The 16566-nt window shown below is 30.1% G+C and overlaps 1 protein-coding gene and 1 long non-coding RNA gene across 6 annotated transcripts in view; one reads left to right on the top strand and one right to left on the bottom strand.

The window, feature by feature from the left end:
• LOC147812667 (DENN domain-containing protein Crag-like) overlaps positions 1–16566 on the bottom strand; it is a 36993-nt gene that overhangs the window by 13517 nt on the left and 6910 nt on the right. Inside the window, exons 3-4 of one of the 5 annotated variants that reach the window (XR_015433361.1) lie at positions 16203–16272; positions 7407–7549 (exon numbers count right to left, since the gene is read on the bottom strand). Coding sequence is in view for 2 of the 5 variants with exons in the window: in XM_087162027.1 (XP_087018153.1) it covers positions 16000–16064; positions 16203–16272 (135 nt within the window). In the remaining 3 variants the exon portion in view is untranslated. The other 4 variants (XM_087162026.1, XM_087162027.1, XR_015433362.1 and 1 more) reach the window with 4 other exon arrangements.
• On the top strand, positions 1077–8652 carry LOC147812668 (uncharacterized). Its single transcript, XR_015433364.1, has 3 exons — positions 1077–1132; positions 2879–2929; positions 8537–8652. It is a non-coding gene; the product is annotated as an uncharacterized LOC147812668 (long non-coding RNA).

Raw genomic sequence — 16566 nt, 5'->3', positions numbered from 1 at the left:
CATCACGACACATACTCTGTGATTGTGAGGTCTATTCTGCTCAAAGATTTGAGCATTTAGGGCAGCATATTGTCAATGCCTGGGAACTGCAAGATGTTCCTGTAAGGTGCTTGCTGAATTTTATTTCAGCCATAGGGCTTTCATGCTAATCATGATTTTAGGGTTTGGGTACAATAGACCTCTGGTCGATGTGCCCTGCTCGTCAGAGCTGCCCAACCTCTAAGTCTAAGTGAATAATATAAAATAACACAGTCTTCATGCATTCATTCATAAAAAAACATAATTTTTTTTTTTAACGAGGGAAGTAATTTATAAAGAGTTTTAGACGAATATATATATATTTTTATTAATTTATAATTTTGTAATACTAATATTATATTTTGCACAGCAAGTTTGCTAATGTAAATAAATTTACCCAATTAAAGATACTTAATTATTTATAAAAAATATTTCATAAAAAGAGAACGTGTTTTTTATATAGTGAAACTTTTGTAAAGCTGATGAAAACCAAAAAAAAAAAAAAAATGGTTTATTTACTTAAACATGTTTACTTATGGCCTCTTTACTGTTCATTATAAAGAAACGATATTCTAATTTACTGCTCCGCAAATCAAAACATATATGTAAGCATTATTTCCCAGTTTATATGTATAAGAAATTTGCTTACGAAAAGTACTGATATTAATTTTGATTTCAATGATTTTTTAATTTAGTAAGCTTGCTTATCGCTAATGGTTAATAAAAAGTTTTAGTGCATATTAGTTTTTTATTATGAGGACCAGAAATAGTTTTTAATAATTCAAAATATATATTGATTACTGTTTAAAATTACCAGATAAGTATATTTGAAGTCCTTGGACTAAAAAGAATATGGGAGAGAGACGGGAAGGAAGCACATTTTGTCCCCTACCCCCAATTCTAAGAAACATTCTTTTCAAGTACGGAAAATCTGCCCAGTAGGTGGTCCCTGATTGTACACATTCTTTTGGCGAGAAAATTTTTTTAAAAAAGGAGATAAATACTCCTTTTTTTAAAACTTTCTCGCCAAATGAATCTTTGCTTAGTCCCTAGTCCCAAAGGGGTCTACTTTCCTCTTTGCAAAAAGAGAGAACTAAACACTTTAAAAGAGCAAGTAAGTAAAATGTTTTTTCTCTTCAACACATGCATTTATTTTATTAATTACATAGCTTTTTATAATTAGTTTTATTCATTTTAATTGTATTTGTTAAGTTTTTAGAAATTATGTTTTATAACAATAATTTTTTAGTTGGCTATTTCATTTTATGCTCTCCTGTAAGCTGCTAGTTTAGTTTTAAAATGAATTAGAAGATTTTTTTCATAAATAAAAGTTCAATTAACTCGATCTAATAAAAGAAGAATTTATAATTTCTTAGTCATTAATAACAAATGTTTCTTTCATTTTTCAGAAGCATTGCTTAATTTAATAATTTGCTTAATTTTGGTAGCCATTTTTTTTTCTTTGAAGGACTGTAAAGAAACATTATTTGAATAATCTAAACCGCGGGTGTCAATTATTGTTTCAAAAAATACTTTTGATTAGATATGAGAAGTAATTTTAAATAATTTTTAAACCACCAAAAAATAAATAAAACAAATATTTATAAACAATTTATTTGTTTTGATACTCAATATAATATATTTTGTTTACTAAATAAATGAATAAAAAAAATGACATTAAATAGAAGGACCTTATTTCTAATTTTTATTTTGTTGTTTTTATCTTTTTTTTTTCTATTTAATGAATCGCTGTAAAGGTATATGAACATTTCAAATCTTTATATTAAGTTTAATTTTACAATTAAATTTGTTATAAAATGAATTAATTTGTTATAAAACTATTATTACGTTGTAAAATTAAATTTGTTATAAAATTAATTTACTTCAAAATTAAGGTTCAATTTTTTTGAATTGAAATTAGAATAGTATTTCATGGTTATTATTTTAATTTACTATTTTCAGTTTTTATCTGTTTTTATACAGTTGTTAATTCTAAAATATACCTGTTCAGCCTTCACCTTTAAAAATTTTGTTTTTAAGAAACTTATATTTGACATATTTTCAACAATAAAGTAACTTTAATTAATTGTTTAATTAAAATTTAATTTGTGATGATAACTGTGTAGATGAAATATATAATCCAGAAATTGTTGGAAACTTTCCTCAAAATTTCAGGAAATTTTATTTCTAAAATTGAGTGGGACCCCTGAATAACAAAAGCTTTATTTAGAATTTATCTATTTATTTTAATTCTAATTGGCTAATGTCTTATTTTTTTCATACATATCTTATTCTTTTTCTAAATTAGAATCAAAAAAATTGTGAGAGAAAATTTTTCACTTTAAAAACAACTTCATAATTTTAGAAAACTATTTAACTTATTTTTATTTTGTAATTTCATTATCATATTATTAAATATTTAGTAGTTCACATATTTTATCCAACTTCAAAAAACGATGCATAATAAGTTAAAATTTCAAGTCTAATTATTTACTTTAGATTTAGACCTGTCCTCTAAATTTTCCCCTACAATTCCTGACTAAATTTTATAGTCTATTCCAATGATAATTATTTTTAATCAAAATCATCAGTAGTTTATGCTAAAATACAATATGCATTGAGCATAAAAAAGATAGTTGTTAAACATTCAATTTATTGTCAGTTACTAAAAATAAAAATATTTGCCATAATTTTAATACATGATCTTTCTCTTTCATTTAAATCAAAATTAATTTCATTTAAGTAAAAAAATTGTTTTTAACAAAAATTATAAAATATAAGAAACAGTTTTGATTTTGTTGATTTTTAACTGTTGTTATGACGATCATATTCTAATTAATTCCTTTTCTTTTATGGAAAGACAGGATGAAAGATCCAAGAAATGCCAATCCAGTAGTCAACAGAAAAGAAGGTAAGAACATATAGTGAAACATTATTTTGTCTCAGTGACATGAATTTTATCCCATATTTTGTGAAATAGGGTGACCCGGGGTAATTCACGATCACTGTGCTTCTGGGGAAAATAATGATCACCTAAGTTTTGTTTACAAGAATATAAATATATATTTTTAATTTGAGACATAGACAAGAATGCTTGTACACTTTCCTAAAGTGTAACTACATTTACATAATAATAGTTTTTTGTTTAATCTAACAAAATAAGTATCTTTTAAATTGCTTTCTGTATTTTCCATTTCAAAGATGGGTTTCAAAATGTGTACATTTCTGCAAAGATCCTCCTCCTTCTCTTAATAATAAATATTTTGAGTTACTTTCATTTTCTTTGATATAAAAATAGTGTAAGCTTTTGTTTAATTGTTTCACATCTACTGTAAACATTATAATTGATTATAGGAAACTCTATCAAATGTTGCCCCTTATAGATGGGGTAATTATTGATCACTGGGATAATTCCTGATTATTGTCATTTCTTCTTATAAATAGTATAAAAAATTGCTAATAAATAGCTAATTGACTTTTCTTAAATAACAGTTCATACTTATTAAGTGGGGCAACTATAAAATATCTGCACCGATGGTGTTCCCACCTTATCGTGGTGGTGTGGTTTGTGTGTGTTGTCGATCCCGAGAGCAATGCCGGCGGTAGCTTAGCTACTGGCAGGGTCACCCAAGCCGGACAGGTCGGAGGGGAGACACCAGACCAAAAGGAACACCCTGGTCCTCCAGGTTGGGGGTTGGGCGTGGAGCTAACTACCCCACCCCGGAAAAAAAGCTCAAGTTAAGAAACCTCAACAAAATGCAAAACCTGGCCCACATCCACCCAGACGACTCGGAACGAAAAAGGACATGAGATTTGGAACATAGAACATTCGCACCTTGTATAAAGCTGGAGCATTAAAGAGCCTGATAGATGTATTTGTTGACTACAGACTTGACATCCTCGCAATCCAAGAAATCAGATGGTTGGGCAATGGAATTATGGATAAAAAGGATTGCAGAATATACTACAGCTGCCAGGACAAAATTCACCAATTCGGTGTAGGTTTTGTCGTGAGCAAAAGACTGAGAAATACTGTCATCGACTTCCAGGCTATTAGCATGAGACTCTGTAAAATCAGGCTAAAAGGAAAACATTACAATACCACCTTAATCTGTGCTCATGCACGAACTGAAGAAAAAGATGCTTCTGAAAAAGATATCTTCTATGACCGGTTGATGAGAAGCATTAACTCGTGCCCAGCACAAGACATGAAGATCGTTATCGGAGACTTCAACGATAAAATTGGAAAAGAGCAACACCTTAGATACCAAGCGGGTGCTGAAAGTCTGCACCACTACACCAGTGAAAATGGACAGAAACTCTTTGATCTTTCTGTCTCAGAGAATCTGTTTATTTCTAGCACAGCATTCCCACATAAAGAAGTCCACAAGCACACCTGGCGATCCCCAGATGGATCTACACATAATCAAATTTACCATCTACTTGTGGACAAGAGACACCGCAGCAATGTGCTTGATGTGAGAAGCTGCAGGGGTGCAAATGTAGATACAGACCACGTACTCGTCGTGTCCAAAGTGAGACTTCGACTCTGTAAAAGTTTTTATCAAAAGAAGGAAAATAAGGACTTTAAACTTGACATTTCTAAACTGAAAAACGACAAAATTCTTAAAGAGTATAACATCAAGATATCCAACCGACTTTCTGAAGAAAAAGGAAGAACGAACATTGTTTTTAACTGGAATACAATAAAAGACATTGTCCTGAAATCTGCAAGTGATACTATTCCAGAATTGGGGCGTCCTTCCAAAAACAAATGGTTCGATGAAGACTGCCATAAGGCAGCTGAGGAAAAAAAATAAGGCATATAGACTAATGTTACAGAAACATCGCACACGTTTCTTTGAAGAACAATATAAGAACCTGAGAAGAATAGAAAAGAAACTACATAAAGCAAAAAAGAAAGCCTTCTTTGAGAAATCACTGGAAGATCTGGAAACCATGAACAACCAAAATGAATGTAGGAAGTTTTACAAAAAAGTCAATTATATGCGAAGTGAGTTTAAACCAAGAGCTATTACCTGCAGAAACAACGAAGGTGAACTCGTAAGTGAGCCTCAAGAGGTAACCAAAATTTGGAAGAGTTACTTCCAAGACTTGCTAGTAGGAAAGGATGATATTTCTGTTCCTCGCAACAACCCAGTAGAACTAGCAATACTGAGGGATGCAGATAACCCCCACCTTCAATCGATGAAGTGATAATGGCTATTAAAAAACTCAGAAACAACAGATCGGCTGGTCCCGATTGTATCCCATCTGAGCTTCTTAAAACCGGCGAACTCCAGCTTATTGATGCTATCCATAAACTCCTAATTGAAATCTGGGACACTGAGAATATACCCATTGAATGGGAAGAAGGTTCCATCTGCCCTATTTTTAAAAAAGGAGACCAACTTGAATGTCGTAACTACAGAGGTATAACACTCCTCAATACGGCATATAAAATCTTCTCCAATATTCTTTTCAAAAGGCTCCAGCCTTTTGCTGATAAAGTGGTCGGAAATTACCAATGTGGATTCAGGCCTCAAAGGTCTACCATTGACCAAATTCATACTCTAAGACAGATCCTTGAAAAAACTAAAGAGTTCAACATCAGGACTTTTCACCTATTTATAGACTTCAAAGCTGCCTATGACAGTATTAAAAGAGATAAATTACTTGAAGCGATGAACGAGATCGGAATCCCTACAAAACTTGTAAGTCTCACCCGTGCCACTATCAACAATGTGAGATGCAGGATTAAAATCCAAAGCCATCTATCTGAACCTTTCATTACCGAAAGAGGCCTGCGTCAGGGAGACTCTCTTGCTTGTCTGCTTTTTAACCTGGCATTGGAGAAATGCATTCGGGATAGCAGATTAAACCGAGGAGGATCTATTTGGAACAGATCTCTTCAAATCCTCGCTTATGCGGACGACATTGATATCATAGGAAGATCAGAACGGGCTGTTAAAGATGCCTTTCAAGCCCTTGAGGCCTCTGCTATAAATATGGGCCTTTCCATTTACGAAGACAAGACCAAATTCATGGAGTTTTCAAGCTCAACTGTAAACTATAGTGAACCTTTGCAGATAAACGGACATTCCTTTGAAAAGGTTAAAGAATTTAAGTATCTTGGTACAATTATCATTGACCAAAACAAACTGAAATCTGAAATTGACAATAGAATCAATATGGCCAACAAATGCTTTTTTGGACTAAAAAGTCAACTAAGATCGAATTTTATTAGCCGAAAAACAAAACTAAAATTATATAAGACACTCATTCTGCCTGTCTTGCTATACGGAAACGAAACCTGGACTTTAAACCTTGACGTCCAACTCCCGATAGAAACGTTTGAAAGAAAGATACTTAGAACTATCTTTGGTGCCATACCAGAGGGGGGATGTTGGCGAACACGGTACAACTTTGAACTTTATGGGCTCTATAAACATCCTTAAATTATGCAGATAATCCGAAGCAACCGACTAAGATGGCTCGGCCATATCTGAAGAGGCTCTGAAGATAGCCCTGTAAAAATTGCCACCTTCAAGAACCCTCAGGGGTCCCGCTCTAGAGGTAGACCATCTACTCGATGGCGCAACGACACCGAAAACGACCTCAAAGTCCTAAAAGTTAAGAACAGGAGGGGAGTTGCCATGGACAGAGGAAGCTGGAGAAGGCGTGCTGTTGAGGCAGCCAAGGCCTGCAAAGGGCTGTTGCACTCCTGAAGAAGAAGAACTATAAAATATATTTTAACTGCAATCACAAAATTTGTTTTTAACTGTATACAAGACAAATGAGTTCTGATTTTCACCATTTCTGGTTTGTCTTAACTTGCTTCTATCTTAATTTTATGTGTGCATTGATAGAATAATTTTTAAGTTTATAAATTAGCCTAATATAAATAAGAAAATAATATAATTAGCCTAAGAATAATATAAATATAATATATATAATATAATTAGCATAAAAATTATACTATGCTTCTAGAAAGCAAAATTAGTGAATTTCTTTTAATGATTGAAAATAAAATTTTCAGTCTGTGAGCTGTTGACAAACATTACTTAACTTTATACTTAGGATACAGAGGTGAACGTTAATAGAAGTAAACCAAAAAATTAGGTCGGCTGTACAATGACGGTTATATAAATATGTATATACTCTTCATTTTTATTATTTAATTAGGGACGTGAACAACTCACTCTCTAGCCGCGAGCTAATCACTACACACCTAACATGTCACGATAATTTTTAGAAGAACAAAACAATTAATTTGGTCTAATTTTCGGTAATACACATTTTAATAGCAAGCGTGAAAAAAGAAAATTTCCTCTGATCTTAACTATGCTTAAAAGGAGTCTTATAAATCTACATAGAAAAACAGTTACCATTACTACAGCTTCGGCTACACTAGTCAAAACATCAGGCCCCGTGAATGGAAAAGTATCTTTTGTTCAGTCAGGGCAACAGTAGGATTTTAAAGCATTTGTCAGGTCCGACATTTTTCAGCAACTGAATAAAAGAAGCACCCCTAAAAAGAACAAAATTAAAAATGTGCAGATAAAAAGCTAAATATTTAGTAAGCCTAGAAGATAAAAATAAATAACTAATAAAGTATGCAATTAAAATTATAATTGTTTTTACGATATTAAATTGAAGACATGTCAAATAATATTCTAAGTGAAATTTATTGAGTTAGGGAATTTAAGTACTTGGGTTCAGTTGTCACTGAAAGCAATGATATTATGCCAGAGATTAAGCAAAGACTAAATGCTAGAAATCACAGTTAATTTGCATTTAAGAGATTGCTAACATCAAAAGTAATAACGAGGCTTGAGGTTTATAAAACTATAATCAGACCAACCTTTATCTGTGGATCAGAGACATGGACTCCAACCCAGAAACAAGAAAAAATGCTGATTACCTGGGAAAGAAAAATTCTTAGAACTATTTTTGGACCGGTCAAAGAGGGTGATCTGTGGAGAAGGCGATACAACTTTGAAATTGCAAGATCATTTAAAGAAAGAGGTATAATAAATTACGTAAAAGCAAAGAGAAGTCAATGGCTAGGACACCTTGAAAGAATGGAGGAAAACAGAGGCATTAAGAAAATATTCAAGGGGCAGTGCCAGAGGAAAAGAGGAAGACCGGCCAAGCGATGGTTACAAGGTAGAAAAAGACCTTAAGACTCTAAAAGTCCAAAACTGGAAACAAAGAGCTAAAGACAGGAGACTTTGGAGGAAAATTGTTAGTGAGACCATGGTCCAACATGGACTGTAATGCCGGGGAATTAGTTAGAAATTTATTGCAAAAGGATCTTTTACTTATTAACTTTTTCTCTTTTTATTATTTTAATTGATTTTCTTTTGAAAAATCAATAAATGTAGGAATATCAGTGGATAAATGTACTAAGAGATAGTCCGAGTATTTCTGGAGTGGAAAAAGGCTCTAATTGAATTCAGAAAAAAACTTTTTTTTTTTCAAAATTTTTTGTTTTTTTTTGTTTTTGTTTTTAAAGGAAAAAAACTAGGACACTTACGAAGATGATTGTTTAATCAAATGTGCTTTCTTTACGAACATGTTCTCCAGTGAAAAAAAATTGAAGCTTTTGGTTTGAAATAAAGGTGATGCACTTCTTTTTTTCCACTTTAAATTAATACTTCTTTTTTTTAAAAAAACTTTTCTTTTACACAGATAAGTTGTTTTTTTACATACATTTAAAATAAATATATATTTTTTTAAAACATCAAAAGAGATTACACTTAACAAATTTAATATATTAGGAGGCTTTGCTTTACTTGTGGACGAAATATATAACAACTAAAATTGGGAATAGTACTTATAATTATCTATTAAGTTTTCTTTTTAAAAATTTTACTATAAATATTGAGATTTATAACTTATTAAATGGTAAGATTATGTTAGTCCAAGTATTTTTGGAGTGAAAAAGTTTTAATTGAACTCAGAAAAAAACTTTCTTTTAAACATATATATATTCTCAATTTTTCGAATGATAATAATAACTGGGACACTTACGAGGTTGATTGTTTAATTAAAGATGACATAAAATGTGCTTTCTTTACAAATATGCTCTCCAGAAAAACAACGAAAGCTTTGGGTTTGAAATAAAGCTTTCTTCCCCCGTTAAATTAATACTTCTTTAAAAAAAACTTTTCCTTAAAAAAAAAACTTTTCATTTACTAAAAATAAGTTTATTTTATTTCACATACATTTAAAATAAATAATTTTTTCATATTTAAGATACCTAGAGAGATTACACTTAACAAATTTAATATACTGGGAATGTCCGCTTTCCAACCCTTATAATTGATTTTTATTTCTTAAACATCAATATTTTCCACAAAAACACAGAATATTTTGTTAACATGTAAATAAATGAGAAGTAATTTTACTTGTTCTATAACTAAAATAGAAAACTCTGCATTGAATTTCATTTTTAAAAAATGTCACTATAAATGTTAAGATTTATAATGAGCAACACACAAACTCTTTTTTTCTTTTGATATGTCAGATTGATTTGACTCTAGCAAGAATTTTTAAATAAATTTTTTTTACAATAATGGATAAATAGTCGATATTTAAAGAAAAATAAGCTCAAAAAAAACTGACTTAAGTTTGCAATAGCTTTTGAACAAATGCTAATTTTTAAAAAGGCTGAGAATAAATCAAAGTATAAAATGGTACAACTAGCTAATTAAATTTTACCTCTGTAGTTATGTTTTACAGATACTAGTAGATTAACGAACATGTCTTTTTTCTTCTTCTTTTTTTTACTACAAGTTTAACAGTTAATAATTCTTAAACTAACAATCGAATCATATATACCTAATTCTTTAGAACATTTTGTGTACTATTCTTCACACCTTCGTAATTTTAAGTTTCTAAGTCTTCTAGATGTTAGGCAACACAGTATAATTTAAGGTAAATCAACAACAAAAACATGGGAAGAAGTAGAGAAAGAATTTGCAAAAAAGGCACTTAAAATTGCAATGCCTTTTAATCAAATTGGAATTTTAGAAAAAAAACTCTGTGTTAAGTTTATATACAAATGTGGCCCTTTCAGCATGCCAAATTTCAACTCAGTAGTTGAATTCTTAAGGACTGTAGAGAGGCCTGTATGGTATTTTTTACAACAAGTTTAACAGTTAATAATTCTTGAACAAATAATAGAATGTAAATTTTTTTATACCATCATAATTCCTGAACAGTCTTCTACGTGCCTTAGTAATTTAAGTTTCTAAGTGTTATTGTTTTTGGGTAGCAAAGCAAAATGCAACATTAAGTTAAAACACAAAATAGCGGCGTTGGAGTAGGTGGTAGCTCTTACGATATTTTTTTTTTTGTACATAGAGATGATTACTTGAATATTGATCAAACATATTTCAATGAGACACCTAAACTAAATTCTATTTGCACTTAGGTAACTGGCAGTTGTGTATCTCCTGGTTGGGCAAGCGTAATAGTACATTCAGAAAGCGAGAGGGAAAATAAAACATGATCATTCATTTGCCTTCACTAGAAAAAAAAATTTTTTTTTTAAAGTAATGAGTCTTTAAATTTTATATTCAGTTACTTTTCCTTATACAAACATATCCAAATCATTATCGGATTTAATCAATTTCTTAGATGACATAAATAAGATACGTCAAAATTAGACGTTAGGATAAATGAGATATTTAGACAACAGTATAAACTAAACCTATAAAATTTGGAGAGCTATAAAATTATGGCATACTTGAATTAAAATCCTTGGTCTTTGTACTGATGGGAAAGGAACTTCAAGCATGAAATTAGATATTATTCAAGAAAAAAGGATTATTTAATACTAGTGAAATATTGTTTAAACCGGAGGTTCCTGAACCTTTTTGTTTCGCAGACCCCTTGCCATGTTTTTCCATTTTGGATAGACCCCCTGATTTCCTGATATTCATTTTTTTGTAAATTCATCAACTTAATTTTGTAATGTATTTTTGATAGCTGGTACAGTGCTACTCACAGTAAATATTTAAATTTCTAGCTGTAGTGAAGTATATTGTGGAAAAAAACATGTTATTTTATGCATTTATTAATTAAACTTAATCTAATTTAATATATAAATGGAATAAAATAATTCCACTATATAACCCGTACTACGCTACAAATATTATAATACAACAATATGCTTGCGGAAATAAGTTTGTATACAAAACCGTAGTAGGGTATTGTCGGTCTGTTTATTACGTTTTCATGTAAAAAGTAGGTAGCAAATCTCCGTGATCTTGTGCGTAGATAAAGTTAGCAGTCTAGCTAGCTAAAGAGTTAACACAGGTTAGACTACAATTTACCACAAAAATATACTTTTTTGTTACAAAATAAAATCTTACATGCAGAGAAAATAAATACATACGCAGGCAGAGCTGCAGGCAACTGTTAGTTTATAATAATTCAGTTTCATACATCAAAAAATAATCCTAATAACTTAAATTTTCATAAAATTTTTACTTCATAGCTACTTTTATAAATTATGTAGAATGTAGATAGATATATGCTTTTATATTATAAGGTAATATAATGTAAGTAATTAAGTACTATCACTGTATGCTGATTATTCCGTTCATGAAATGGCGAAATTAAAAGTCACTACCTGCGCATATGAGATCCACTATCGTTGACCCCCAATTTTTTTTTACTCGACATGGACCCCTTGCAGGTTGTCATCAAATCCTGGGGGTCGATATAGACCACTTTGGGAATCACTTGTTTAAATTATTGAATATTGTTCAAATTATTGTTAAGAATTTTAAGACATACAATTAAAAGAAAAATGTTTTCAATACCAATTTATCATTATGGAATTTAAGCTTAGTTACGTTTTTAAAAATCTACAGAAAACTAATAAAGACCGATTAAGGATTGCCACTCAAATCTGAACAAAAAATTCCCTGCTACATATTATAAACAATATATTTAGAGGGAATACACAATCACTATGCTCATGTATGATCTATATTAGGATAACTATACAGATTTTAATTGCAAGAAAAACTCAGAAATAAGGAACAGTTCAACAAACTACTTAAAAAAAATAATGCTACAGTAAATGAAATAGCGTAGCGGAATAACGGTTGCTAATCGGTCACAGGGTAATAAAATATAACACTAAAAAATTGTCAGTCAGTAGACACCAGATTGCTCTTTTCTTCTACAATGCACCCCATGTGCGTTTTGTTATAATATTTTAAAATAAACATGGGATTATTTTTTGTATTTTGTAAAATTCCAAAAATTACTTTATTTCATACTTCATTTTTTTTTTAAATTTTTAAAAATAAATTTTGTAATGTTGTTCATATTTTGAGAATGCTTAAACAGGGTTCCCACTAAATTTCAGAAAAAAAATTCCCTAGTAAATTCAAATGAAAATTGAGCCCTACGTTCAACAGAAAACTTTGATTCTTTTATTTATAATGTGAACTATTAGATTTTCTATGTAAAAGATTATTATTAAAGGAACAAAGGGAACATTTCTGTTTGACTAAAATTTGAAACTTTTACAACAAATAATTGTAATAGATGTCAGAATTATTTAACTTGAATCTCAATAACTGATTACTGTTACTGACAATTTTAATACTGGTTATTTTCTAGGCATTATATAGGAATATTCCAGGTCTTTGTAAAAAATTGCCTGATAATTCCAGGTTTTCCCTGGTCTCCTTGACCCATTTGAACACAGTTTAAAAGAAATGCCTTACGTTATCAAAAGTTTTTCCAATCATATAAAATTTTTAATTTTTAAAAATGCATTACTGTTAAAGACGTTACAGTTGGCCATTGGCCGGTATCAGAAATTTCTGAATTTTAGAACATCCAACATGAAGAAGAAAGTAAGTAACAAAGGTGATTGTGACACGAAGTAAAAGACCCTGAAAATTTTCTGTGCACAAAAGTGACATCTAGATATTAATTTATATGCCATACATGTTTCATATTTAACATAATAATTTTTTTTAACTGACATTAATAATTAAATGAAATACTAATGGAAAATATCACACCTTTATAGTAACTAATTCAAGAAAAAAATTACTTCTCAGTGGAATTGCGATATTGGATTTTAAAATTGTTCAATATGAATCAAGCTATTGGATTTTAAAACTGTGGAAATACTACTTGCAATATTGAATTTTTATATTGCGCAAATACGAACCATGATGCATGTAATTTTTAGATTTTGTTAATATGAATTGCACTGCGTAGTTTTCAAATCAGCTTTAAATGCAAAAATAGATGTTTGATATGGGTCATTATGAGCCATGATATTGGGTTTCAAAAGCTCATGAATATGAATCTTGATATTGGATCGGCATCCCCATGTGGTATGCACAAAAGAGCTTTAAAAAGCTTTGTTATAAGAGGATATTTGAGGTTTCCCAAATTATATTTCTTCACAAGTAAAAGACCCTGAAAATTTTCTGTGCACAAAAGTGACATCTAGATATTAATTTATATGCCATACATGTTTCATATTTAACATAATAATTTTTTTTAACTGACATTAATAATTAAATGAAATACTAATGGAAAATATCACACCTTTATAGTAACTAATTCAAGAAAAAAATTACTTCTCAGTGGAATTGCGATATTGGATTTTAAAATTGTTCAATATGAATCAAGCTATTGGATTTTAAAACTGTGGAAATACTACTTGCAATATTGAATTTTTATATTGCGCAAATACGAACCATGATGCATGTAATTTTTAGATTTTGTTAATATGAATTGCACTGCGTAGTTTTCAAATCAGCTTTAAATGCAAAAATAGATGTTTGATATGGGTCATTATGAGCCATGATATTGGGTTTCAAAAGCTCATGAATATGAATCTTGATATTGGATCGGCATCCCCATGTGGTATGCACAAAAGAGCTTTAAAAAGCTTTGTTATAAGAGGATATTTGAGGTTTCCCAAATTATCTTTCTTCACAAAATATTCCAAGTACACACAAAAACACATCAAATCACAAAATAGTTCCAAAACACATCAATTGGTGCATATTCATTTGAGTCAGAAGAATAACCTTCTGGTTTTCCACGTAACAAAGATGCCTCTTCTGGATTTATAATAATTGGAGTTACTGTTGCCAGATATCTTATTGACTTAATAAAAGTGTCTTCCATTCTCATTACAGGATGCAACATTTTAAGATGGTACAGTAACCTATTTTCAAGAGGCAATGGTTTTAATAACTTTTTTGCGCATGCCATAGACCTGGCACCTAAATACATAGAATTTTTTCCTGAAGAAGATAAGGATGTTATTGTATTTGTGATTTCTAGTCCAACATCTATTAAATCTGAATTTTGGCAAATCTCTGCGTTTTCTACATCCAAAGATTTTAGTCATTTCCATTCAAATTAAGAAAAGCAGAACTCTTTAAAAAAAACGCTCTAACAATGCTTAAACAAGAGATACCATTTCATCACACAGCAAGTGAATCAATGGTGTCTTAGTTTGGAAAAAACCTAAAAATTTATTTAATATAGCCAAAATATTTCTTAAAAATGAGGTTTTGCCAAAACCAATTTAAATAAATTCAATAGTAAGTGGCTCATACTATTTTTTAAATAATTACTCTATTTAATTCTGTAAAAGGTAATTAAAAACTCTAATTAATTTAACTATTATTTAAGGTTATCGAGTGTACGTCATCCAGCTGATTCCTTTGGCGACTACGCACCATGCCTGGTGCCACAAGATAAATATGAAAATTTATGTTTGATATTAAAATGACACGAATAAGAATGGCGATATTAGCAGTTTCTGCGATATTAGTAGTAAAATATTCAAAATTGTGAAAATTGACATCTGAGATTGCCACAGAATATCATTGTATCTGTTTGTCAACAAAACAAATAAGAAAACAAAGTCTCTAAGGCAATAAATTTATTTTAAAAATATATTATGCTGGTAGACATACTCTCATAGAGTGATAAATGAGTAATGAAAAGAAAGAATAAATATAAAATAATCTGCTTCAACAGAAGTTAAATACACTTTAAACAGATAACCGAGGACATCGTGATCAACACAAGAACGACCAACAGAAACTGGCCTATCCCCGCAGACCAAGGCGTTACCAACGTAAGCTGATTGCACGAGATCGTCTTCTTGAAAGACTGACTAAAATCGAACCTATAACCTTTATGTTATTTAATCAATCAAAATATAGATAAAACCCCTTTTAGCATTTATTTATCCAACAAAAATTCTACGAACCAAAAGGGTAGAATTGCAGGAAAAATCACACGTACGTACACCTCTTGTTAACGTGATTTAACAAAAGTTTCAACATTTTGTCCGATTATAAGATTTTGATTTGCGAAAAGTCAGAGAAAAAGTGGAATTCTGCACATTTGTGGAAAACTCAAAAATCCTGTTTCTAGTTTTTAGAGCTAGGAGAACAATACGAAAAAAAAAATTTTTTAAGTTAAACAAATAATCAAATAATTTGATATCCTGATGATTCACATAGTGATACATTTGATATCCAGATGATGACCCTTCAGGATATCAAGTCACATTTGATGAATCTCTCTTCCTTGAGATAGATTTTCACTAAAATGTGTGATAAAACTTGCAATGCATTATTTTGTGCATGCGAAACAGTTCACTAGGCAGAAATTTTAAGAAAGTTGACAAAATTTTATGGAAATGCAATGAATCATAATGTTCAGTTTAAAAATGGTGTAAAATGGTACATGATTGAAAATAGTGTGTCATGTAGCTGGAAAAAAAAATGGAATAAAATTAGAAGTTATGAAACTGATTGCTCTAGTCATAAATTAATTGCAACTTATGAGCTCTTATGATTATCATATAAAATCAGGACAAATGTTTTGATTAAAATAATATTGCTAAATAAACTTTATTTAATACAGTAGATTAAAAAACTTTTTTTGATATTATAATTATACTTAAACAAAATGCACTGGAACACATAAATTATGTTGAATGAAAAACCTCACTTCAGTTTTATAATCTGCAAAAAAAAAAAAAAAAAAAAAAAACATCTTATTCACAGAACTGATCTGATTCATTTTAAACAGCCATGTGCAAGTTCTGCTTGGTGAATTCTACTAGTGTGGCAATAAAATACTAACTATAAATGAAAACTTACCAGGTTTATAACAATATAGATCTGGCCGATTCATGGATTTTTTATAGCATAAATGGATGCCTGAACCAAGCTATTAAAAAAAAAAGAATTGTATTATTTTGTATTAGTTTAAGGATAAAAAATTACACTTTACGAAATAATATCTACACACAAATATGAGAGTTAGTTTATTGAAAGAAATCTAAACTCAAAAGAGAAAAAATGCCTCTTAGCATCAAATCTTCAATACTTCAAAAGTACTTTTATATATTAATACCATATATGTTTAAGCATTTAAATATAAAAAATCATATTTTCAGTCTAAACCAAAAGAGATTTTCAATAATAAAAAATCTCTGTCTCAATAACCTTTGAACTTAAAATC

This window comes from Parasteatoda tepidariorum, chromosome 4 (assembly GCF_982258835.1).
Source record: "Parasteatoda tepidariorum strain Cologne lab strain chromosome 4, Ptep-v5.0, whole genome shotgun sequence".
Lineage (NCBI taxonomy): Eukaryota > Metazoa > Arthropoda > Arachnida > Araneae > Theridiidae > Parasteatoda > Parasteatoda tepidariorum.
Note: the sequence above shows the minus strand (reverse complement) of the source record. Positions and strands in the feature narration are given on the sequence as shown.